Genomic DNA, 24,465 nt, shown 5'->3' with positions numbered 1-24,465 from the left:
CAGACATTGCCAGCTAAATCAACCGGTGCCAGTCAGATTGGAAAACAAAGTCTCAAGCCACCTTCCCTAGAGACAGAATTAGATCAAGGTGAGACCATGACAAAAGTAGTACAAAAATCTTCAATAGAACCTCCAATGAGAATAGCTGAACTAGAGCAGCTAGTGCAAACCTTCCTGCTCCTGCTTGGCCTTGCCAGAGCTCCAAAACATGTGGGCGACCGCCCTTGTTTGGGAAGGGTGCCCAATTTAGGGCACCCTTATGTTCAAAAGTATGAACACAAGGACACAACAATGGCGGCCTGGCTGTCGGCAACACAGAGATGTAAACTGCGCTCGCAGGGGCCGCTCTGCTGCGTGCATGACGGGGATGAAGAAACGAGAATTGTTAAGCCCGGCCTGGCGCTCCTCTTTGAAGCAATCCCGACCCCAAACCATGCAGGTCACGTTGTGGCTCTTGCTTATGTTAGGGTCGTCTGCCTTCGTCTACCCACTTCAAAGCTTTGCCTAAGGGATCATGCCCACACCATGACGGTGCTTGAAAACGAGAAAGGGAGAGAGATAACGACCATGCATGCTCCATGCATCACCATGCAAAGGCTTCAAAACCTGGTTTCCCCCTCCTCCATAACTCTCTCCTCCCCTGGCTCTGATACCAATGTGAGACCATAGGGAGACTGAATCCTGGATCCTCCAACTCTTTACAGGAGGGCCAATGGCCCTTTGCCCTAAATAGATCCCCTGTCCACACCTTCAGCCCGGCCCTTGGCCTAAGTCCCTGACCCCCCTAGGTCGGGCCGTGCCCTCTAGCCCGTGGCATGACACTTTCCCCATTCCCTGCTAGCTCTCACCATCTTTGAAGGTGTGTGAGGTCTTGGGACTGAGGCTAGGCCCACTAGGTGTGTTTTCCAAGCATAATTTGGTGCATGAAGCTTCCATCTTCATTGCACCAACGAGTTTTGTCAAGGAACACAAAGATTGTATTGTACAAAAGTCTCCTTTGATGGGAGAAGCTATACTACAAAGTTTTTTTGGAGGGGGGACCCGCTCCATGTAAATCCGATCCTCAACTGTTGTCAATTGTTCTATTTCTCTCTCTTTTCAAGTATTGTCTATGCCAAACTAGCTAGGTGTAAGTTGCTATGTTGCTTTCCTCAAACTAAGTACTCTTTCTATGCTCATTAGGAACTTATTCTTAATGGAATTCTCACCATGTTATCATTTTCCGCTAAACACAAGTTACTAGTGCATTGAATGTTTCATTTACAACATGTTTAAGGTATGTATGACTCACAATCTTGATTCGTTCATAACTCAAATAGTCTGGCTATGGTATGCTAGCTACTTCTACAAGCATGGAATTTGGCTAGATTTTGTCTTGAAGCAAAAATCCCAATGGACAATTATACCAACGGGGATCTTCCAATGCAATTTTTATTAAGGATCAAGCAACATTGATGATGCATGCTAGTTTTACGGCCTTTAACATCTTATGGTAAGTTAATCTTAAACTAAAGTAGTTTACATGTATTAAATCCTCATGCAGTTTTGGTGGTATGGGATGCCAACCTTGTGTGAGCTTGGTGGAAAGAGAGTAGATGTTTGTCAAATTGTTTTTTGTTGCATATTTGGTGGTATGGGACTCCAAATGTATTTCTCAAGTGGTGCTTTCCAAGTGACTTAATGAAGTCTATATGATATGTTCTCAAGCTTGTTCTCTTCAGAAGTCTAATTAAAGGCATGTTTAATGTCTCGTTTCCATCAAAAATTTTACTAGTACCTCTACCAAGTGATACATGACGACATTACAAGAATATAGTTTGAGTTAGCCATGATTAAATGTAGGATCACAATTTGGCTATTCAACTTATAAGGATTGTGCAGCCATAAGGGTTCGAGTATAGGCAAACATTGTGTAGGCATGACTGAGAACAATGTAGTTTGTGGAGTTACTCCGCACAAGGCTCTCCACATCAAGGTTGCTTTAGAAGTTCGATTAGCAGATATAAGGTGACGACGATCAAGGTCGAACTTTTGAACTCAAGACGTGCTGCTGCTGCGCGAGAGAGAGTATGGAGCAGGGAGGGCGAGGCGGGGCGGCGCGAGCAGTGGCCGCAACAGCAGCATGCTCGTCAACGGTGGGTGCAACACAAGCCGTGACCCCGCAGCAGGTGCTGGAGTCTCTCATGATGGACGGTACCTTCGACGATCTCCGCCATAAGATCATCAACCAGCTTAAGCACAACGTAAGAGAGAGAGAGAGAGAGAGAGTATTGACTTTCAAAAAGTGTGGCTGCACTATGCACATGATTCGGTGTAATCATACCTGCAATAGGTCGCATCAAATTCCTGTATGAATGTGAAGGCCTTCTTCCTATATTGCATCCTACTGAAATTTTCAAATTTCAGTGTTGCCAACCTTTGGAGTCACAAGTTGCCAATGTAGTACGTCTCTCCTTTGCAATGGGAATTGTTGCAATCGACCCCCCAGAAATCGTATGTGAACTTGGCCCCTAGCCTCGAGAGGGATTGTCCAAGTAGTGGGATGAGAGAGAATGTCCGACCCAGGTGCAAAGCGCGAGTACCGGCATTGTACTGAGTTCAAGTAATATAAAGAAATACCGAAAGGGGTGCCAACATTTGGGGCCAATGCTCTCTTGGGGTGGAACTTTGCCACTCCTCGTCTCGTGTTGTGTATCTCTTTCAGTTCAGTTGTTATTTGAAGTGCTTAAAGTTGTTCAGTTTGTTCTTTTCCGTTGGCATGTGGTGCCCATCTTGTGACAGTTGCAATATTTCGGTCTTGTTCACTTGATGGGTGATGTGGATATGATAGTAACAAGATTTAGTCAATCCCAACATCTGCTAGAGATCGGTGCGATCTGGATGTGATTGCTAAATACGTTACTATGATCTTTGATCAAAGATCTCGACGGGGATAGTGATGTGAATGTGATGTGGATGTTCAGTGACTATATTCTTTGTGCAAGTGCTGGATATATGTTGTCTAGTGCGTCAGTACTTAGAATCAGTGTCTACTGAACTGATTAGTGGCTTATGTTAGTTTTGCAGGGTTAATCGAGGGCGATTACATTTCCTTCAAGAGGGGGGTATGTCACAAAGTGATGACGTCGCATGACCTAAAGGATAGACTCTGGACAAAAAGAGATCGAAGTACTGCTAAAAGATATAGATGAAGTGGTACCAACTTACAGGACCAAGCCAAGAAGCCAAAAATGGAAGGACTTTCACTTTTATAAGTTGTACCAACTTATAGGTCCTGTTCGATGAGGCCAAAGGGACCAAAGGCTAAAAAGGGTGTTAAAAGGGTTGATGATGTGACAGATGTACGAATCCGCAGGACGCGTTGTTGACATGGTTGATTTTCACGAGGCTGTGAGAACCACTACCCTTTGTTGTTGGTTTCTTTCCTTGGTTTTTGTTTGATTTTTAGGACCCTCTTTTTGAAGTCACAGATGGCCAGACATTGTATGGCTAGTGTGAAACAGCCGACGGCCCAGGAGTTTCATTTGCAGGCAGTAGTAAAGACCATGTCTCCACCAGTCGGCATTGAAATCCGAGCAATAAAAGGATGACTAGGCTCAATTGAAAGTCATTTAGACCCTGCACAACATGTGAGGATTAGTGGTCTAATCCTATAATTAAGACTTAAAACCTTATACTTAGGATCAAACTGAGACTCAAGAGATTGAATGTGTGTTTGATTAATTGAATGAATGCTTGAAAACTGAGTATAATAGGCTCGTGATACAGGAGACGAAGAGACACAAATAAAAAGACACGTCTCATAGTGAAGAGGCGCGACTTTAGATGTAAAGACACATCCTTTCGGCGAAGAGCTGCGCAACTGTAGAGCGAAGGGATGTAACCAATCATCAAAGGAGTGTGACTTTTTGCGAAGAGGCACGTCTCTTGAGTGAAGGTCGTGACCATCCAAGTGTAGGGGTTCTCCTTGGCATGGCACTTTGCGTATATGCAACTAGGAGTAGATATAATATTGTAACATAGTCACAAGCGTGACATTCTCTCCCATTTAAAATGAGAGCCCGTGTCAAAGAAATGACTTTTGATGTTGATAGAATTTTGGAAAAGCATTGAATTTTCAAAAATCTTCCGTCTTTGAGTTATGTGAAACCTTTGTCTTGAACCTTTGCTTCTTGCGAAACCTTTTTGCTTTTGACTGCTAAATCCCATGTCATTGCATTATTCAAAGACTTTCTAGAGGAGTCAGGCATAACCAAGTTGACTGCAACAAGAGATTGATCTTCAAAATCCTTCATGTGATGTAAGACTTCTGGTTCAAAATCTTCCAATAACTGTGAAATATTTGGTGAAGAGGAAATCTTCTCAAGGCATTCTTCAGAGAGAGTAACTTGATCTTTATGAATCACTGGAGAGGATTTTGGCTTGAGACTGCACTCATCTTCCAATATTGAATCTCAAAATTCTTCAGAAACTGTCACTTTATGACTTGCAATTGGCATATCATCATCCAACAAAGAATCAAAGAACGCATAATCATCTTCAGACTCAAAATCTGCAACTATGTCCTTATCTTTGTCTGGTAACGAAGTGTCACTTGAAAAAACCTCTTGCTTGAAATCACCTTTGTCTTCATCAATTGATTCAGGAGAAGTTAATGAATTCAAAAATTCATCAATAATAATTTTTGCATCTGCATCAGAGATCATATTTGCTTCATAATCCATTGTATCATGTCGTTTGACTAGTGCACGTGAGGCTTGAATCACTCGTTCCGTATAAAAAGCCAGTGTAAAATCAGTTCACATTCATCTTTGAACAAATTGATGGTATGTCCTCGAAAGCTAATAGCTGGGTCATATTGGAATAACCAATGCTGACCAAGAATCATGTCATAGTAAGATAAATGCGCGACTTCAAAATCCAGTTGGTCTGCATAATTTTGAATATCGAACTGCAATTGTCGAATTGTATCTTCACAAGTTAAAATTAATCTATCTGCTAATTTCATATCATATAAGTGAGATGTCTTCTGAGTTGAGAAGCCAAGCTGTTGAACTATCTGAGTGGTGAGACGAAATTATTAGAGCACCCGCTATCCACCAGAATATTGATGGAGCGACTATTGTTCAGTTCATTTCAGTTAGCTTAGGAAGTGGTTTGGCACTTTTGTGAGTCTGTTCGCAGACCGCGCATGTCCAGACACTTAGAGTAGATGCATATCCTCTGGTTGCACATAGCATGATCATCAGCAGTACCATCAGATTCCATCAAGAGCATTTTTACAGAGCACAGACCTATTTTCCCTATTTTAGCCATTTTTCACTTATTATTAATAAGTGACTTTGTTGGGAAACTGGGTAGGGCAATTTGGCTAAGACAATATATAAGAAAAGCTAGCGCTGGCAATATCTGGCAGAAGAGGCAGTAGGGACCAAACGTCCGACTGCACCTTTTCAGCAAGAACCCTCGACAGGCAACCTAGCGTTTTTAGCCAACAAGGACCAGCATTTTTCAGCATTGCAGATCAGCCCAACGTTTTGCATTTGCAGATCAGCCTGGCGACAGCTGGACACAACAGGATCCATAGCATTTTTGCATCAGACCTCAAATCAGCCCAGCGTTTTTGCATTTGCAGACTTCCCTCGGCGTTTGTAAATTCCCGGCAATAGAACACAAGATTTGTATCAGCGTTTTCAGTTTTCAGTGAGTCGTCGTTATCGCCGTCGTCATCGACATAGAGTCAGAATTCAACAGATACAAGATTTGCAGATTTCAGCCATAGCGTTTTCAGATTTCAGCCCGTCTCATCGTCGTCGTCGACATCGTCAACAAGTCCATAGCATTGTAGAGATTTGTGCAATCAATAGTAGACCGCTCTCGCCATGGAGACTGGGGCCTTCGAAGGAGGGTTTGACAACATTTTGGTGTCGTATTCTTCTCTCTCTCTCTCTCTCTCAGCACCTTCATTCACAATGTTTACCACTTTGTTTGTGATCATTTGCTCTCTCTCACTAAAGGAACAGAAGGCTCTCCTTTCCGTGAGTAAAAGGAACCCTTGAGCATAGTCTGGAGCACTCATCTTGAGCAAAGTTCAACATTCACTTCCGTTGCACCTTACATTGGTATCAGAGCTTTGTGAGTGTTTTGTATCACTCAAGGAAAGAACCACTATTTTTTTTTTGCTTGTTGCGGTCACACGTAACCCAAGTCCACTTGGGCGTGTCGATTCCTAGTCGTGTTTTTGAAGAGTGACAGGAAACCCAAGAAAGAAAAGGGCTTGTCTAGTGTCACGTGACACATCCAACCCTATCTGTCCGTGGACAAGCTACAGCATGATTAGGGTTCAGTCAGTCCAGTCAAGTCTAGATTAGAAGTAATCTGGCACTTTTGTGAGTCTATTCGTAGACCGTGCATGCCCAGTCACTTAGTATAGATGCATATCCTCTGGTTGCACACAGCATGATCATCAGTATTTCCTTCAGAATCCATTAGATTCAGTCAGGGGAATTTTCCAATGCATTTAGCCTATTTTTCTTATTTTTGGTATTTTTCACTTATTATTTTTAAGTGACTTTTCAACAAAAGTAGGTAGGGCAATTTTGCTAAATTTGTATATAAGCAAACCCAAGTTAGCACTAAATGGCAGAAGAGGCAGCAGGAGCACATGCTCAACAGGCACCTTCTCAGCAGAACCCCAGCAGGAACCCCTAGCGTTTTTGGTCCCCATCCTCGCCACATATCAGCATCAGCATCAACGTTTTTCAGCTTGGATCATCACCAACTCCCAGGCCTAGTGTTTTCCATTGGGCATCATCGCCAGCACATCAGATCCCTGGCGTTTTTCACTAACGCTACCTGTAGACCCAGAACAGCCTAGCGTTTTTGCTAGCGACAGCAGGCTGCCAGCGTTTTTCATTTTCAGCCGTAAACGCAACAGGCACGGCAGTGTTTTCAGCATGCAAGAATAGCAGCAGATTCAGCCATAAGGACTTGCAGAAGAACCCCCATTCACTTTGTTTGTGATCATAGCATTCTCTCATTAAGAACGGAAGGCTCTCCCATAAGAACAAAAGGAACCTTGAGCACAGTTCGGAGCACTCATCTTGAGCAAAGCGCAAACAATCATTCCGCTGTACCTAACATTGGTATCAGAGCTTTGGCAGTGTTCTGTATCACTTAAGGAAAGAACCACAAGAACCACAAGAATTTTTTTTGCTTGTTGAGGTCGCACGAACCCAAGTTCGCTTGGGCGGGTCGATTCCTAATCGTGTTTTGTTTTAAGAGTGGCAGGAATCCCAAGAAAGAAGGGCTTGTCCAGCCTCCCCTTGTGTCTCTTTTCACTCATTGAGAGTGGACCGTGCACTTAGCGGCCGGCCAGTCGACGTGAGGGGGGAAAAAGCAACCTTGGTGTGAGCGCAAGGCCGCCAAGGGGTGCGCTTGCGGAAAAGAGTAGAACTCGGGTGAAGAGAAGATCCTTCTCAAATGCGATTTGCAAGCAAAAGAAAACCTCAAGAACCTCAAGATCCTCAAGAACCAAGAACCTCAATAACCCAAGTTTCTCATGAACTTAAGAACCCAAGATCCAAAGAACCCACAAGAACCCACGACTTCAGAATGGTCATCACTCGAAGCGGAATGGATACTTCACTTGGAGGTGATGAGCATGAGAGAGGCGAAGAAGAATTTTCCCCACCACGAGGTTTTTCTGACCCTTCCCCATCTACGACACCGATTGCACTAACTCCTAGGGAGGCTTTCGACAAGAGGATGATAGACAAAAAGTTAGAAGACAAAGCAAGAGATGCAGAACGAAAAGCAGAAATAGAGCGTGACCATGAAGAAAAGATGGCAGCCATCGAGCGTCAGTACCAAGAAAGAATGGCAGCCATAGCGCGTGAGAGCGAGCAAGCATGCTTGGAAGCCAAAGCAAGACAAGCAAAGCACACATCAAAGTGGGCCGACGAAGAGTCCCTTCCAGGATTCCGGATGCTATGGCGATCTCCCTCGACGCCATACAGTTCGGTACCAGTACCTCACTTTGAAAAGGAGGGGATGTCACGTGACACATCCAACCCTATTTGTCCGTGGACAAGCTACAGCATAATCAGGGTTCAGTCAATCCAGTCAAGTCTATATTAGAAGTGATCTTGCACTATTGTGAGTCTATTCGTAGACCGTGCATGCCCAGTCACTTAGTATAGATGCATATCCTCTGGTTGCACACAACATGATCATCAGTATTCCCTTCAGAATCCATCAGATTCAGTCAGGGGAATTTTCCAGTGCATTTAGCCTATTTTCCCTATTTTTGGTATTTTTCACTTATTATTTTTAAGTGACTTTCCAACAAAAGTAGGTAGGGCAATTTTGCTAAGTTTGTATATAAGCGAACCCAAGTTAGCGCTAAATGGCAGAAGAGGCAGCAGGAGCACATGCTCAACAGGCACCTTCTCAGCAGAACCCCAGCAAGAACCCCTAGCGTTTTTGGTCCCCATCCTCGCCACGCATCAGCATCAGCGTTTTTCAGCTTGAATCATCACCAACTCCCAGGCCTAGCGTTTCCCTTTGGGCATCATCGCCAGCACATCAGATCCCTAGCGTTTTTCACTAACGCTACCTGCAGACCCAGAACAACCTAGCGTTTTTGCTAGCGACAGTAGGCTGCCAGCTTTTTTCATTTTGAGCCATAAACGCAGCAGGTACATCAGTGTTTTCAGCATGCAAGAATAGCAGCAGATTTAGCCATAAGGACTTGCAGAAGAACCCCCACTCACTTTGTTTGTGATCATAGCATTCTCTCATTAAGAACGGAAGGCTCTCCCTTCCATAAGAACAAAAGGAACCTTGAGCACAGTTCGGAGCACTCATCTTGAGCAAAGCGCAAATAATCATTCCGCTGCACCTAACATCTAGCCTCCCCTTGTTTCTCTTTTCACTCATTGAGAGCGAACCGTGCACTTAGCGGCCGACCAATCGATGGGAGGTGGGAAAAAGCAACCTTGGTGTGAGCGCAAGGTCGCCAAGGGGTGCGCCCTTAGGAAAGAGTAGAGCTCGGGTAAGAGAAGATCCTTCTCTAACACAGATTGCAAGCTAAAGAAGAACCTCAAGAACTCAAGAACCCAAGAACCCAAGACCCTGAAGAAGCCAAGTTCCTCGTGAACTTAAGTACTCAAGACTTCAATGTATGGTCATCACCCGAAGCGGAATGGATACTTCGCATGGAGGTGATGAACATGGAGGTGGGAAAGAAGATTTTCTCCCCACCAGGAGGTTTTTCCGACCTCCCCCTTCCCCATCTACGCCAAGGATTGCACCAAATCCTATGGAGGCTTTGGTCAAGACGATGATGGACATGATGAGACAATAAGAAGCGTGGCGAGAAGAAAAAAAGGCAGAATTGGATTGTGAACAAGAAGAAAGAATGGCAGCCTTAGAGCGTGAGCACGAGCAAGCGCGCTTGGCGGCCGAACAGAGAGACCAACACATGCAAGAGTTGGTCCTACTATTTTCTAATGTGCAGGCGCAGATTGAAAAGAATTAGGAGAAGGAGACTCTCTCAGTCTTATCTTCTCCAAAGGACGACACACATGATTTACATGATCAAGATGTGATTATTCACGAGCATGATGGATTGCATGATAATGATAAGCATGATGATTTGCAGAATAAAGATGTGATTGTTCACAAGGATGATGGTTTAGTTGATACTTTTTCTAGTGAAGCTAACCTCATTACAGATTCGGTCATTTACGAAGAAGCGATCTTAGCTCTCGAGTCGAGGTCCAAAGAACCCCCACAAGACGTATTATGTGTGCGCATGATTAGTCAGCACGCATTGTTCGAGTGTTTTATTCATGATGGTTTCCTGTATTTTAGTCACTGTCTTTATGTGATCTCTTTTCATAGGCATGCCATATGGTACGATGAACACGACTCACTCATGAATGAGCACGGATGTATGCGGATTACTCATGAGAAGATGAAATGTTTGCACCCAAGGAATTCACATTCCATGTCTCTTCCTTGGCATGACAGTATGCGAAAGAACATTAGAAGGATTGAGCACCAAGCATTGGCATTTCCATTGTGATTTGCCACAGTTGATAGATTTAGATAAGAAAGACAAGTTTCGATTCCATTGTTTGCGTGTGTTTGATGAACAGTTTGGCATTCCGTCTCTTTGTTCATTTACATTGCATGCACAGTCTTTAAAGAAGACTATAATTTTTTGAGTCACTTTACATGGAATGGGTATGTTCATGTTTTTGTGTTGGAAATGGTTTCAAAAATTTTCATCCTTGGAGATTGTTGACGAAGGTAGAGGCATGACTATAGACGAAGTTGAAGCATTGAAGGAGCCACAGATGACTTTGTGTCGCTTTCGATGCGGCCCAAAGAAGCAAGCGTTGTAGACCTTTATGAAGTTCAAGTATCGCATGACCCACGCATCAGAGTGGGCCGGCGAAGAGTCCTTTCCAGGATCCCAGACGCTGTTGGAGACCTCCCTCGACGCCATACAGTTCGGTACCAGTACCTCACTTTAAAAAGGAGAGGATGTCACGTGCACATCTAACCCTATGTGTACGTGGACAAGCTACTTCATGACTAGGGTTCAGTTCAGTTTAGTTAGCTTAGGAAGTGTTCTGGCACTTTTGTGAGTTTGTTCGCAGACCACGCATGTCCAGACACTTAAGTAGATGCATATCCTCTCGTTGCACAGAGCATGATCATCAGCAGTACCATCAGATCCCATCAGGAGCATTTTTATAGTGCACAGACCTATTTTCCCTATTTTAGACATTTTTCACTTATTATTAATAAGTGACTGTTGGGAAACTAGGTAGGGCAATTTGGCTAAGACAATATATAAGAAAAGCTAGCACTAGCAATATCTGGCAGAAGAGGCAGCAGGGACCAGATGTCTGACAATGCACCTTCTCAGCAAGGCCCCCCTGGCAGGCAACCTAGCATTTTCAGCCAACAAGGACCAGCGTTTTTCAGCATTGCAGATCAGCCCCGCATTTTGCATTTGCAGGTCAGTCTGGCGCCAGTAGGACACAACAGGATCCATAGCGTTTTTGCATCAGACCTCAAATCAGCCCAGCGTTTGCAGATTCCGACGACAAAACACAAGATTTGCATCAGCGTTTTCAGTTTTCAGTGCATCATCGTCGACATAAAGTCCAAATTCAGCAGATACAAGATTTGCAGATTTCAGCCATACCGTTTTCAGATTTCAGCCCGCCGTCTCGTCATCGTCGACATCGTCGGCAAGTCCATAGCATTATAGAGATTTGTGCAATCAATAGTAGACCGCTCTCGCCATAGAGAGTGGGGCCTTCGGAGGAGGGTTTGACAACATTCTGGTGTCATATTCTTCTCCCTCTATCTCTCAATCTTAGCACCTTCATTCACAGTGTATACCACTTTGTTTGTGATCATTTGCACTCTCTCACTAAAGGAACGGAAGTCTATCCCTTCTGTAAGTAAAAGGAACCCTTGAGCACAGTTCTGAGCACTCATCTTGAGCAAAGTTCAACATTCACTTTCGCTGCACCTTACAGATTTTCCTTTATCTTTAGCATAATTTGGTTGTTCAGAATTTGATGATGTTTCCGCGTTGGAATTTCTTTTCAAATTAGACGGATTCGGTATCTTTGGACATTGATATGCCACCAAAGAAAAGTTGTCCTTGAGCAGAGAACTAGCAAGTGCAACTTTTTTGCTTTCTACTAAATCCATGTTGGACAAGTAGACCTCCATTTTGAATAACCATTGGTCCAGCACGCGCTTGTCGCGGTGACCATTATAGGGCTCAGCCAATTTAACATCCAATTTCTTCATTTGAGCAGCATTAAAATTTTTATAAAGTAATTGCAGTTCGTGATTGTCTACCTCATCAGTTGGATCTGGTTTGTTTGGTTCGTCCACTGAAGCTTCGGAAGAAGGTGTGGAAGAAGTAGCATTAGTCGTCCGAGAAGTCGTAGGACGACTCCGAGAACTGTTTTGCGTCTGCATCTGATCCAAGAGAGTGTGGAGTGATGCGAGGCTTGTGGAAAGTGTGACCATTTGTTCCTTGATAAGAGTAAGGGTGTCTTCAGATTGATCTTCTCCGTCCTGAGAAGTCAGCATGGTTACGCCTCAAACGGAACTCGAACAAGTGCAGAAGCAGCATCTAGGACGGGTACTTTGGGAAGGGCAAGTATCCGGAATAATGATCACCTCCCGTGTAATTCGCTGGCAAAATCTGCGCCAGAACTGCGTCTATGTACGAGCGAAAAGGGATGGGCACACTGAAAACTTCGTCGGCCATGGGGTACACATAGAGCCAGCGGCAGAGGGTGAGGGAGAGACCAGCGCGAAAAATCTGGCAAATCTGGCTGGCATTTTCTTTTTTGACATTACAAGGTAATCTACAAGAGGTGCACTTAATAAGGTGTTTCACATGAGGTAAAATATAGGGGCTGACCGGACACTTGAAAAATCAAACCTTATGGCTGATTTTTTTAAAGTTTACGCTGCTGAGCGCCGATTCTTAGTCTTGCGCCACTGGTCCGAAAACACTCCAGCGAAAAGCAGTGGCGTTTCAGCCTAGTGATTGGAGAAAGGGTGCGCAAAGGGGGAATATCGCTTGGAGAAGGGGTGCGATACTTGAAGAAGTGGCTGTCTGAAAGGGTGCGAGCAAGAGAGAGATACTTAGCAATGGAAGGGATTCGACGCCACAAATATTTGTTTGTTAGGTGCAGCGGAATGAATGTTGTATTTTCTCAGAATTAGTGATCTTTATTGCTCAAGGTTCCTTTTAGTTCTAGGGAAAGAGAGAGCTTTCCGTCTGTAGAGTGTTGTGGTCACGAACAAAGTGAGTGGATATTGTGCGTGCAAGTGAATGAGACTGAGAGAAGGAGAGAGAAGAGATACGACACCCGAGAGGTTGTAAAACCCTCCTCCGAAGGCCCCACTTTGATGACGACGGCGACTTAGGCTGAAATCTGTGATCTTCTTTAGGCTGAAATTCTTGGACTGTTTTAGGGCTGAAAATGACTGTTTTCGGGGCTGAAAATAGACTGTTCCTTGCGGTGTTCACGGCTACAAATACCTGCTGCACCTTTAGGCTGCGTTTTTGGGGGAGTCCTTTGGCTGGAAAAACGCTGGACAGCAGTGAGAGTAGGGCTGAAAACCGCTGCCACAGAGGTTCTTACAATGCTGAATTTGCTGATCTTTGAAAGGCTCCCAATGCTGATCCAAAGCGCTGATGGTTTATGATGAAATCGCTGAGTTTGCTGAGGATCTGCCTGGCGTTAGTAGACTCCAAAAACGCTGGTTCATGGGCTTGCTTGAAGGGGGAAACTCCAAGGATGGGCTGATCTGCTGGGGACCAACGCCAGAAGAGGGAACTCCAATGGCGATGGTGCTACGGGGGGGTACTGCTGAGAAGTTGCCTGTTGAGCGGGAAGCTCCTGCTGCTGCTTCTACCAGAAAGTGCTAACTTGGGTTTGCTTATATATTAACTTAGCAAAATTGCCCTACCTACTTTTGTGGGAAAGTCACTTAAAAATAATAAGTGAAAATAACCAATAAATAGGAAAATAGGCTAAATGCTCTGGAAAATTCCCCTAACTGATGCTAATGGATTCTGATGGGAATTCCGATGATCATGCTGTGTGCAACCGGAGGATATGCATCTATGCTAAGTGACTTGGCATACACGGTCTACGAATAGACTCACAAAAGTGCCAGTTCACTGCTATTCTAGACTTGACTGAACTGACCGAACCCTGCTGTGGTGTAGCTTGTCCACGGACACATAGGGTTGGGATGTGTCACGTGACATTGTTGCCCAAGGGATGTGATGCCAACGAATTTGTTGCCCAATGGGTGTGACCATTCGCAAGAGAAGTGGCCGATCGCGATGACCTTTCGTTGGAAAGGGTGCGAGCACGGAGAAGCGAAAGGGTGCATAATTTTGCCGGGTACATTTCACACACTCATGGCTGTCCCGTTCTGTTTATGTTGCCTTTGTATGCGTACAATTAAATTAGTTACCTCATACGCGTAGTCGAAGTGCACCATCTTTCCGCTGTTGCCATACAACTCCGAGAGAGGGGGGGAAAGGGTAACGGCAAGGGTGAGAGGCTCACAACCTTTGGGTCTTGGGAAAAAAATTTATTGATACCACTATGAGGATTAATGGTGCTAATCCTATAATTAAGACTTAAAACTTCATACTTAGGATCAAACTGAGACTCAAGAGACTGAATGTGTGTTTGATTAGTTAATTGAATGCTTGAAAACTGAGTACAATAGGCTCCTTATATAGGAGACGAAGAGACACAAATGAAAAGACACGTCTCATGGTGAAGAGGCGTGACTTTAGACGTAAACACATCTTTTCGGCGAAGAGTTGCAACCATTGGACTAAGAGTCGCAACCGTAGAGCGAAGGGGTGTGACCAGTCGTCGAAGGAATGTGGCTTTTGGCGAAGAGGCACGCCTCTTGAGTGAAGGGTCGTGATCATCCAAGCTTAGGGGTTCTCCTTGGCATGGCACTTTGCGTATTTACTGTAACATAGTCACAATCGTGACACAACACTTATAAGTTGGTGGGTACTAGGGAATTAACTCAAGGCAGCACAAGACCACGTCTCCACGAGTTGGTTGGGCTAGGCGGCATTGAAATCCGAGCAATAAAAGGATGACTAGGCTCAATTGAAAGTCATTTAGACCCCGCACAACACTTAGAAGTTGGTGGGTACTAGGGAATTAACTCAAAAGAGGCAAACTGGACACATGGCAGCTCCAGGCGAATTCGGCAAACTCATCCCAAGAGTGGGAGGCGCGCATATTGAGAAGAGGGGCTGATTTTTGGAATTCGTTGTGCCTACAGTGTGTGTGTGTGTGTGTGTGTGTGTGAGTAGTGGGTGCAAGTGATCACAACTTTAATGGAAAGCTTGCCTTCTCCCTTGTCTCAAGTAGGGCGATGATCTGCTCTTGTGCATCTCTCTCCCCTCTTTGCACATATGGTAATGCCCCACTAGTTGGGCTTCTCAGATGACCATGTACAATTTTGGGGGTTTTATGCGCGTTTGCCAAGGCAAGAGCCTTCTGTACAGGAAGTGGATTAGCTAATTGCCACAGGTACGTACAGTTCCATCGTGAAGGAATGCAAAATCGGAGAGTTTTCTTGCTAGAAAACTCATCCGATTCAAAGGAGAACTGTCGCATTGCGTGCAAAGCACTTGAGACACGCATAGACGTGTTCGCTCCGCCCAAAACATAAAATTACAGCTTGCTGTGTTTTTTTGCAGGTTTAGGGTTTCGCACCTAAATTGCAGGACATCGCAAGGGGAGCCTCGGGAAAGCCTTGGGATGCTTAAGCAGGGCTTGGGCACCTGACAGTAACAAAACAGGGAATTACAGCATGTTGAAATTGAACTGCAGCTCACCGAAAAGCTTCCAAATTGCAAGGGAAAGTGTCCTCGACTTGTGCTTTTGACCTACATGGGTTTTTGCACTGGTATGTTGGCGAAATTGGGTCAAAACCTTGCAATTACAGTCATGGACAGGTTTAGACAGCTTGATGAGAGTTAGGTGAAAGCGTCCGGATCGTCTATTTGCAATAAGAAAAAAGAAATACTGAAAGGCGCGCCAATCTTTGGGGCCTACATCGTGATGTTTCTTTGTGTTGTAAAGTTCAAGTAAAGAATCGGATGAAAGCTAAAGTCTACCGCCCTACAGGCTGGCTTCATGGTTCCGTCTTTGGGACATAATTATTTTTTCCTTAAAGAGTGAGCCTTGGTTGGTTTGCGGCGAAGACACAGGGCACAAGAACTCGGAATTACACTGTAGCTGACAGGACAAATGACACTAGGGAAGAGGGTTCGTCTTCTCAGTCAGACATGCTATTCCTCCAGTGTTCGAGATTGGAGAGAGTTCACGGCCACCCCAGACGAGGATGCGTTCAGGACACAATTGGTTGCTACTGTGAATGTGTTTCTCGATTGGTGCAAAATCTTAGGTTTATGGAATTTTTGCAAGCGCCACCAGTGTCACAGCAGGCAAGGCAACTTTCTTATGCAGGAGAGCCCGTTGAGGCTCAAGCCTAGGTACCTTATACGTCCTGGCAAGGCAGGGAGCGTGCGCTCGCATGTTGCGGAGTCAGTTTGGGCTCGAAGTCAAATTCCTTTTGTCCATGAACAGTTGGTTAGGACGCCGATGCCACAGGCTTTACCAGTTCAGCTAGTCACCTTTCAGAGTCCAAATGTTGCGTTAAATGAAGAGGGAACGAGTTTCTAGGCTATGCAACAAGTTTTTCCACCACCTACGGTACATTTTGGGTATTTCGGGGGTGGATTTGTATTTCAGAGCATGGCTGGTTATGCGCCTGGAAACCAGCAATATATGCCAAGAACAGTCTTTGGGGGTATGCAAGGCATGATGCCAAACCCCATGTATGGTAATATTGGCATGCAGCAAGGGTTTCAATGCAATCAGGGTTTGGGGTGCCAGAGGGCAACTTTGGCATGGCTGGTTTTTCCGACCAGCAAGCACATATGGCACCAGTGACTTAGAATGTCAATGGCCAAGGGACACTGATGATCCCTATCATAGTGCCGATGTTACAAACCATTCCCTATAATAATTTGAGAGTAGTGGAAAAGCCAAAACAAACAAAGAAGGTGGTGCAGCATTGAAGTTTGATACTTTCAGCATATTTGAGGATAAGACGAAGGCGCTTACTTTCCTCCATAGAGCTTATGCAAGGGGGAATTTTATAGAAGCCTGCAGCCACTTTCTTGAAAGACAATGCACGTACATGGTGGACGACATTGTTAATGCAAGGACAGGAACCCGCCACATGGGTTTACTTCAAGCAAATGCTTGCATTTGTGTGGCTTTCAAATGAATTTGAAGCCGATGTCATGACAGATTGGCACCAACTCACTACAGCTACTTGCAAGAGCCTAGGCCCTAGAGGAGTACAATCGGAGGTTCTGCAAAGCGTTGCTCTCAGTAACCTCCTACAGGTTTGTGCCATTGACAAAGCAGATTGAGAAGTATTGTTGTGGGCTGCCTAAAGGACTTAGAAGCTACTTTGTAAAGAACAGAGTGGCTACCCTTACTCAGCTTATGGAAGTTGCCAACATTGGTTTTAAAGCAAAGTGAAAGGGGATCAGCAAAAGAAAAATTCAACAAAGAGGTCCTTTGCAAGAGCGACTCCTGAAGCTTCCCAGGCGTCAGGAAATGCAGAGAAGGCTAAGGACTCAACCGAGTCTTCTGAAGGACATGTCAAAAGATAAGAGACAGGTTGCAAGACGCTATTTGGTGAAGTTCAAGAACTATCCACTTATGGATGCAAAATGGATGGAAGAGTGTGAACTACTAGAGTCACCGATTGTATTGTAGCTTACCTTGAGGCCTTTGGGTTACAATCATGCCCCAACTCAATGTGTCACAAGAGGCGAAATTAAGAAGCTAGCACATCAAATGTACATACGGACTCAATGCAATAGAAGTGTACATCGCTCTTCAAGTGTTAACGGTACAATGTTTACTTCTATGATAGATGGAAATGACAAAAGTATGAAGGTCTCATTAAGTCATTTGTATCTATGTGTCATGACCTTTCTGGTGGATACATGCAATGATAAAAGGGTGCTAACCACACTAAATCATTTGTGGCATGTATATCTGGCATGCAATCGAGGACGTTTGCAATTTCAAGAGGGGGTTATGTCACGAGGCTGTGACAACCACTAACCTGATTTTTGGGACCCTCTTTTTGAAGTCACAAATGGCCGGACATTGTATGGCCAGTGTAAAACGACGACGGCCCAAGAGTTTTACCCGTAGCAGTAAAGGCCAGGTCTCCACGAGTTGGTTGGGCTAGTCGGCACTGAAATCCTAGCAATAAAAGGATGTCTAGGCTCACTTGAAAGTCATTTAGTGTCACGTGACACATCCAACCCTACGTGTCCATGGACAAGCTACAACACGACAAGGGTTCAGTCAGTCCAGTCAGTCTAGATTTAGAAGTGTTCTAGCACTTTTGTGAGTCTGTTCGCAGACCGTGCATGCCCAGGCACTTAGTGTAGATGCATATCCTCTGGTTGCAGAAAATGAAAACAACGACCTTCCTTAGAATAAGTGCTTTGCTCTTCCGACGTGATGTATCCTCCTAAAATTCCTTGTGCTACCTTTTCATATGAAGTAAGCTTAGATTTAGCAATTGTGTTACCCTTACCCTTAGGTTCATTATGAGAGTTCTTTTCTGAGAGACTATTGGAAGTTTGGTTAGAAGAGTTACCGTTCTTATCATTCTTACCGTTCTTACCATTCTGAGGGTTCTGAGAAGTCTGGGAGGTACCTGTCGAAGTCTTGTTCTCCTTAGGCTTTCCCTTGTTGTGCTTCATCTCCTGTGCGAGAGCGATCGCTACCACCTTGTTGAGATCGATTGGATCAAGTACCTCCACATCATACTTGATATACTCGTCCAATCCATAAAGGAATGCCTCTTTGCGCTTGCGCTCATCATCCGACTTGCGTAATTGGGTGCCTAGCTGCAAAACACGATAAGAGAAAGACATAACTGGCATACCATTTTGCTTGAGAGCGCACCAATCGTCCTTCAATCGTGCGAGGTACTGAGGTGGCATAAACCGCGCCTTGAGCTTGTCTTGGAAATTAGCCCAATTGAAGGACAGGGGAGTGAACTCGTCGGCTTCCTCTAGGTGCGCGGCTAACTGTGCCTCTTGCCATGCGTGGTACCAATTGATGGCATCACCGGCAAGGTACATAGCTGCCATCAAAAACTTGCTATTCCCTGTCTTCTTAGTTGTCGCAAAATAAGCATTAAATTGATGCAACCAAGAATGAATAACTGTAGCATCCATCTTACCATTATACTTACTGAAAGTCAACTTCTCTGTGGTTGGATTGTTGGAGTCCGCATCCCGGATTGCGCCACTTGAGGAACTACCAACATCTTTGGCTGGTTCAAACTTCGAGGCAAGAACTTGTTGAACCAATTCTTGAGTGGGTAGGTCTCTTTGAACCTCACGATCGGCCTCCAAGGCCACTCGTCTTGCTTCGACTTCCTCCTTTCTTTGTGCTTTTCTTTCTTTTCGTGCACTCGCGCTCGCGTTCCAAAGCAATGCGATTCGCTTCTTGTTGTGCCAACGCAACGCAAGTCGCTTCTCGTTGTTGTGCCAACGCAACTCAATTCGCTTCTTGTTGTTGTGCCATCATGTCCAACATTGACTTGCCCATCGCCTCCATAGGATTTGGTACAACTCGTGGCGTAAATGGAGAAGGGGGAGGGCCGGAAAAACCTCTTGGTGGGAAAAATTCTTCGTCGCCTCTCTCATGCTCATCACCTGTATGCGAAGTATCCATTCCGCTTCGAGTAATGACCATGCACTATAATCTTGGGTTCATAAGTTCACAAGGAACTTAGGTTCTTGCGGATCTTGGGTTCTTGGGTTCTTGAGGGTCTTCTTTTGCTTGCAATTTGTGTTTGAGAAGGATCTTCTCTTCACTCGAGTTTTGCTCTTTTTTGCGGGCGCACCCCTTGGCGGCCTTGCGCTCACACCAAGGTTGCTTTTCCCACCTCACGTCGATTGGCCGGCCGCTAAGTGCACGGTCCGCTCTCAATGAGTGAAAAGAGGCACAAGGGGAGGCTGGACAAGCCCTTCTTTCTTGGGATTCCTGTCACTCTTCAAAAACACGATTAGGAATCGACACGCCCAAGTGAACTTGGGTTCGTGCGACCTCAACAAGCAAAAAAAATTATGTGGTTCTTGTGGTTCTTTCCTTGAGTGATACAGAACACTGCCAAGCTCTGATACCAATGTAAGGTGCAGCGGAATGAATGTTGTACTTTTCTCAAGATGAGTGCTCCGTAATGTGCTCAAGGTTCCTTTTGTTCTTAGGGAAGGGAGAGCCTTCCGTTCTTAATGAGAGATCACTAACAAAGTGAATGGACACTGTGCATGAGAGTGTGTGAGACTGAGAGATAGAGAGAGAAGAGAATACGACACCAGAGATGTTGTAAAACCCTCCTCCGAAGGCCCCACTCTCGTTGGCGAGAGTGGTCTACTATTGATTGCACAAACTGGTACAAAGTGGATGCATGTGACTGATGCAAGTCTAGGCTAGGTCGATGTCGACGACAGGGATGACAAGACCGACTCAAGGGCTGAAAATTGATGCACTCTATCTGTTGTCCAAAAACGCAAATGGCTGAAATCTGTTGTTGCCAAAACCGCAAGGAAAAACGCTGATTTGCTGGTCTTTAATTGCCGAAATTCTTCTGCTGTGACGATGCTGAAAATGCTAGGGAAAGGGGGCGACAATGACCTGCTGAAAAACGCCAGGGGTTGGGATTTGTGGCGAGGATTGCTTGGATGAAAAACGCCAATGGCTGAGAGGTCTTGGCGATGAGGCTATGGCTGAAAACGCTAGGTAATGGGGTTTGATGCTGATGAAAAACGCTAGGAAGGTGAGGGTTCTTGCTTGGAGGAAAAACGCCACCAAGGGGGGGATCTTGCTGAGAGAGAGGGGGGGAACCTGCGGCCTGTGTTCTCCTTGTTCTTCTGCCAATTAGTGCTAGCCTAGGTTTGCTTATATACAAACTTACTCAATTTGCCCTACCTACTTTCCAACAAAATTCACTTAAATTAATAAGTGAAAAATGTCAAAAATAGGAAAAATAGGTTAAATGCACTGGAAAATTTCCCTGAAGGATTCTGATGGATTCTATGGGAATGTTTATGATCATGTTGTGTGCAACCAGAGGATATGCATCTACACTAAGTGCCTGGGCATGCACGGTCTGCGAACAAACTCACAAAAGTGCCAGAACACTTGCTAATCTAGACTGACTGGACTGACTGAACTCTTGTCGTGTTGTAGCTTGTCCATGGACACATAGAGTTGGATGTGTCACGTGACATGTCCTGTGATGTGACTGTCGTTTTGTACAAGTGCTAGATGTGTCGTGTCTAGTGCGTTGGTACTAACAGTCAGTGTCTACTAAGACAGTTTACGGCCTCTGTTTGTTTTGCAGGCATAATCGAGGGCGATTACAATTCTTTCAAGAGGGGGGTATGTCACAAACTCGTGACGTGGTAGAGCCACCAGACCACACACATACACATACACACACACACACACACACACACACACACACACACACACAAACTACTGACGTGGCAGCCGTCCGAGCAGTGTTCGAGGAAAATGTGTCTCAGCTTAATATCGTGCCGTTTTCAATTTCCAAAATGTCGGTTGATCACTAGGGGAAAAGGATAAATTCCACCCCAAAATAGAGAAAAATAGTGTAAAAACCTAAAAAAGTAACCTAATTTTCTAAACTTTCCTCTTGGCAAATTCAAGGAAAGGCATTTTGTATGTTTGGGAAAATGATTTTTCTCGAACACTGCATCCGGGAAATGTGCCGACAGGTTGACGTGGCAGTGTGTACAGAATCCCGCTATATGCGTTGACTGTTGACGTGGCAGTGTACGGATAGTACGGACACTTGCTTTTTGCGCTGGCATGCTGACATGGCAGTGTACGGATCTCCGCAAAACGCACTGACAGTAGGATTTTCCGCAAATCGCGTTGGCTGCTTTTGGGGCCTCTTGCTTTTGATTTTGGTTTTTGGGGCTCTGCTTTTGGCATCCCATGTAATGTTTATAAGTGTCTTACGGACTCACTTCTCAGGGCATTTGGACGCAGTGTTTGAGAGTGAGCACCCGCGGGCTCATTGTACTTTGCTCAAAGATAATATAGGAGCGTCAATCTTTGGGGCCAATATCTCTTGGCACGGAACTATGCCGGGCCATGTCGACTCTCGTGTTCTGTGAGTTATTTTGAAGTGAATCTCTGCTGTGTCACGGCAGAATCTTGACTTGGGGTGTCCAAGTTTGTTACACAAGGCGTGTGCTTATATTCTCTCATATTGCTCTCCAAAACAAGCTCGTAAATCTTGGGTCTCTATCTGACTATAGATTCATGCATGCAATGTAATCAGAAAATTTGTGAGACAAATAGCCTGGCAAAATGATCGACTTTTGCTATCTTCTTTACCGGAATAAAGTGAGCCTGCTTGCTGAATCGTTTGATTATTGTCCAAATGCCATCATGCACACTTTGAGTCTTAGGAAGATCGAAGATAAAATCCATTGCTTTACTCTCCCAAGGTGGATTGTAAGATTCCTGGTCTATCGAACTCGACCTTTTAAATTATGTTTCTTGAACTTGACCTTTTGACACACCACCAAGTGCATACAAACTCATCCACATCCTTTTTGATCCGAGGCCAGTAGAAATACTTTTCCACCCCTTTCAAGGTACTCTCGATGCCTCTATGCAACAAAAGGTGGATTATGACACTCTTTACCCTCAAATCCTTAGTGACACACAACATTCCTTGATAGTATAACCTCCAACAGTCCCCACTCTATAACCGTTCAAAGATGTTTGCAAAATTGGAATCTGTAGGGCAGAAATCAATCATATGCTCAAAAATCTGATGATGCATCACCGAAATGGCCGATACTTGTGGCTTCGAGACAACACGTCTGCCACCAAATCCTTCTTTCTCATCACGTGAACTATCTGAAAATGGAACTGCGATAGGATGTTTGCCTATCTCATTTGCTTATTCGAAAGTTCCTTCTAGGACAAAAAGTATTTCAAACTCTGATGATTTGTAAATACTGTGAAATCTGCTTCAAGCAAGAAATGTCTCCACTGAGTCAGAGCGTGTATTACTGCTAGCACCTCCTGGACTAGATAGATCCTTAAAGCTCTACCAAGGAAAGCCGGAGCAACCTCCTGAGGCAGGAGTAAGAAATCGTTCAATAGAGCTATCCTCACAGGAAGTCTTTGAGTGTAGTCCACAAAACCCACCACTTCAGTTCTTCAGATCCATCTGCTGCTTCTGTCCATTTGGTGAAGAAGCATTTCATGAAGTGTTGTACAAATGCCCCACCCGAGTGATAGTCGCTGCATCAGCAGAACCCAAATTCAATGCTGCATCAGACTTTTTTGGATATAGCCTGGTTCACCATTTATGATACTAACATGTTACTCAGAATTACACAAGACCCAGAAGTATCATCCTTATATCGTCTTTACTTTTGATTTTCTTGATGCTGTCCGGCCAGCTCAGTCTCATTGTGAAGAAGCATGTCTGTGTGCCACTTTATCACAACAGCTTGCAGATTTGCAGCCCATAGCTCTCATAGATCATGATAAACCGGGCTGTGTCTATCCTTCTTGATAGATCAAAGATACTCTTTTTTAAGGGGGCTAATACAGCCTATTTTTTAGTCCCCAATTGGGTCTACACTCAGTCCTCCTTTGTCTATCCGGCTACATAACACTTTGTTGTGAGTTTTATGTTCTCACCTTGTACACCTATTGCAACCATTAAAGGTTTGAGTTGATGCTATCTGAAATGTCTGTCAGTGTGGGTTAATTCGATTCAGTTTCTGAACGCTCATGTTTGTCTGGTTAGGAAGAGCTGAAGAAATATACGACATCTATGGTTGAACAAAGTCAAACTCTGAACACTCCTGGTGCTGAAAAGAAGTCGAAGAGAGATCTGTTCGTCTCCCTTAAACATGAACTCGAGTAAGTCCGTATCATTTATCTTGTAGCTGTGGCTCCATGTATGCTGAGCCCTTTGTAACGCACTTGACACGTGTGCTAGTGGCTGATGGGTTTGATGTTGATTCATTTCTTCTATTTTTCAATGCAGGGGCCCAGTCTTAGAAAGGGCTTCCAAAGCAGCTTGGGAGTTGATCCTCTCAAAGGAAGGCATTGGAAAAGAGATAATGGAAACTGTGTATAGAGCTTACAATCAGCTGCATGGAAAGGAAACCTCCCTTTATTCTCCTTCAGATCCACATACCTCTGTCACAACAATCACAAGTGAGTTGCAAATGCAGGGTCAAGGAGTGGGTCATCCCGGTGGGCTCGTCCATGATTCAAGCCATTCTAGAGTTGAGGAGTAGCAAAACTGCGTGCCTTGGTCTTTCAACTGCAAATTTCACATCCCCCATTGGCGCCATTGTTCATGAGGGCTCTTACCGCTGGCTCTGTTCAGAAGATGGGCAATTTGTATTCTGATATCTAGTTGGGTTGGAGCAAATACCATTTCAATTATCTGAACTGCCTATGACTTGCATAGTGAGATTCTTACATTAGAGTTGGGCTTTGATTCCAACATGAGTCTTACAAAAGCATTCTAAGGCTAAGTACACATTTATGAGATGGTATCAGGGACCCTTTTATAGAATGACTTTGTAGAGAAGAATGAATTTTTTGTAACCTGGTCAAATGCTGTTTCAAGATCCCTCTTAGTGAGGCCTTGCATTTTGTCAAATGAGGATTACTTGACTATGCATTATGTGACACGTATTCTGTTGAGTGATGCTCTAGATGGTGCGTCTTAAGA

General features: G+C 44.6%; 1 protein-coding gene across 1 annotated transcript; it reads left to right on the top strand.

The window, feature by feature from the left end:
* The first annotated feature begins 1,942 nt into the window (after window positions 1-1,942).
* Window positions 1,943-24,428, top strand: LOC147444747 (uncharacterized). Its single transcript, XM_086527285.1, has 3 exons — window positions 1,943-2,243; window positions 23,524-23,639; window positions 23,767-24,428. The coding sequence occupies exons 1-3, from the start codon at window positions 2,070-2,072 to the stop codon at window positions 24,020-24,022; spliced, it is 546 nt and encodes a 181-aa protein (XP_086383411.1). The 5' UTR covers window positions 1,943-2,069; the 3' UTR covers window positions 24,023-24,428.
* Window positions 24,429-24,465: the final 37 nt, after the last annotated feature.

The sequence above is a fragment of the Adiantum capillus-veneris genome, chromosome 13, assembly GCF_014529385.1.
Source record: "Adiantum capillus-veneris isolate H3 chromosome 13, ASM1452938v2, whole genome shotgun sequence".
NCBI lineage: Eukaryota > Viridiplantae > Streptophyta > Polypodiopsida > Polypodiales > Pteridaceae > Adiantum > Adiantum capillus-veneris.
The sequence above is the reverse complement of the archived record's forward strand: the minus strand, read 5'-3'. Positions and strand labels throughout refer to the sequence as shown.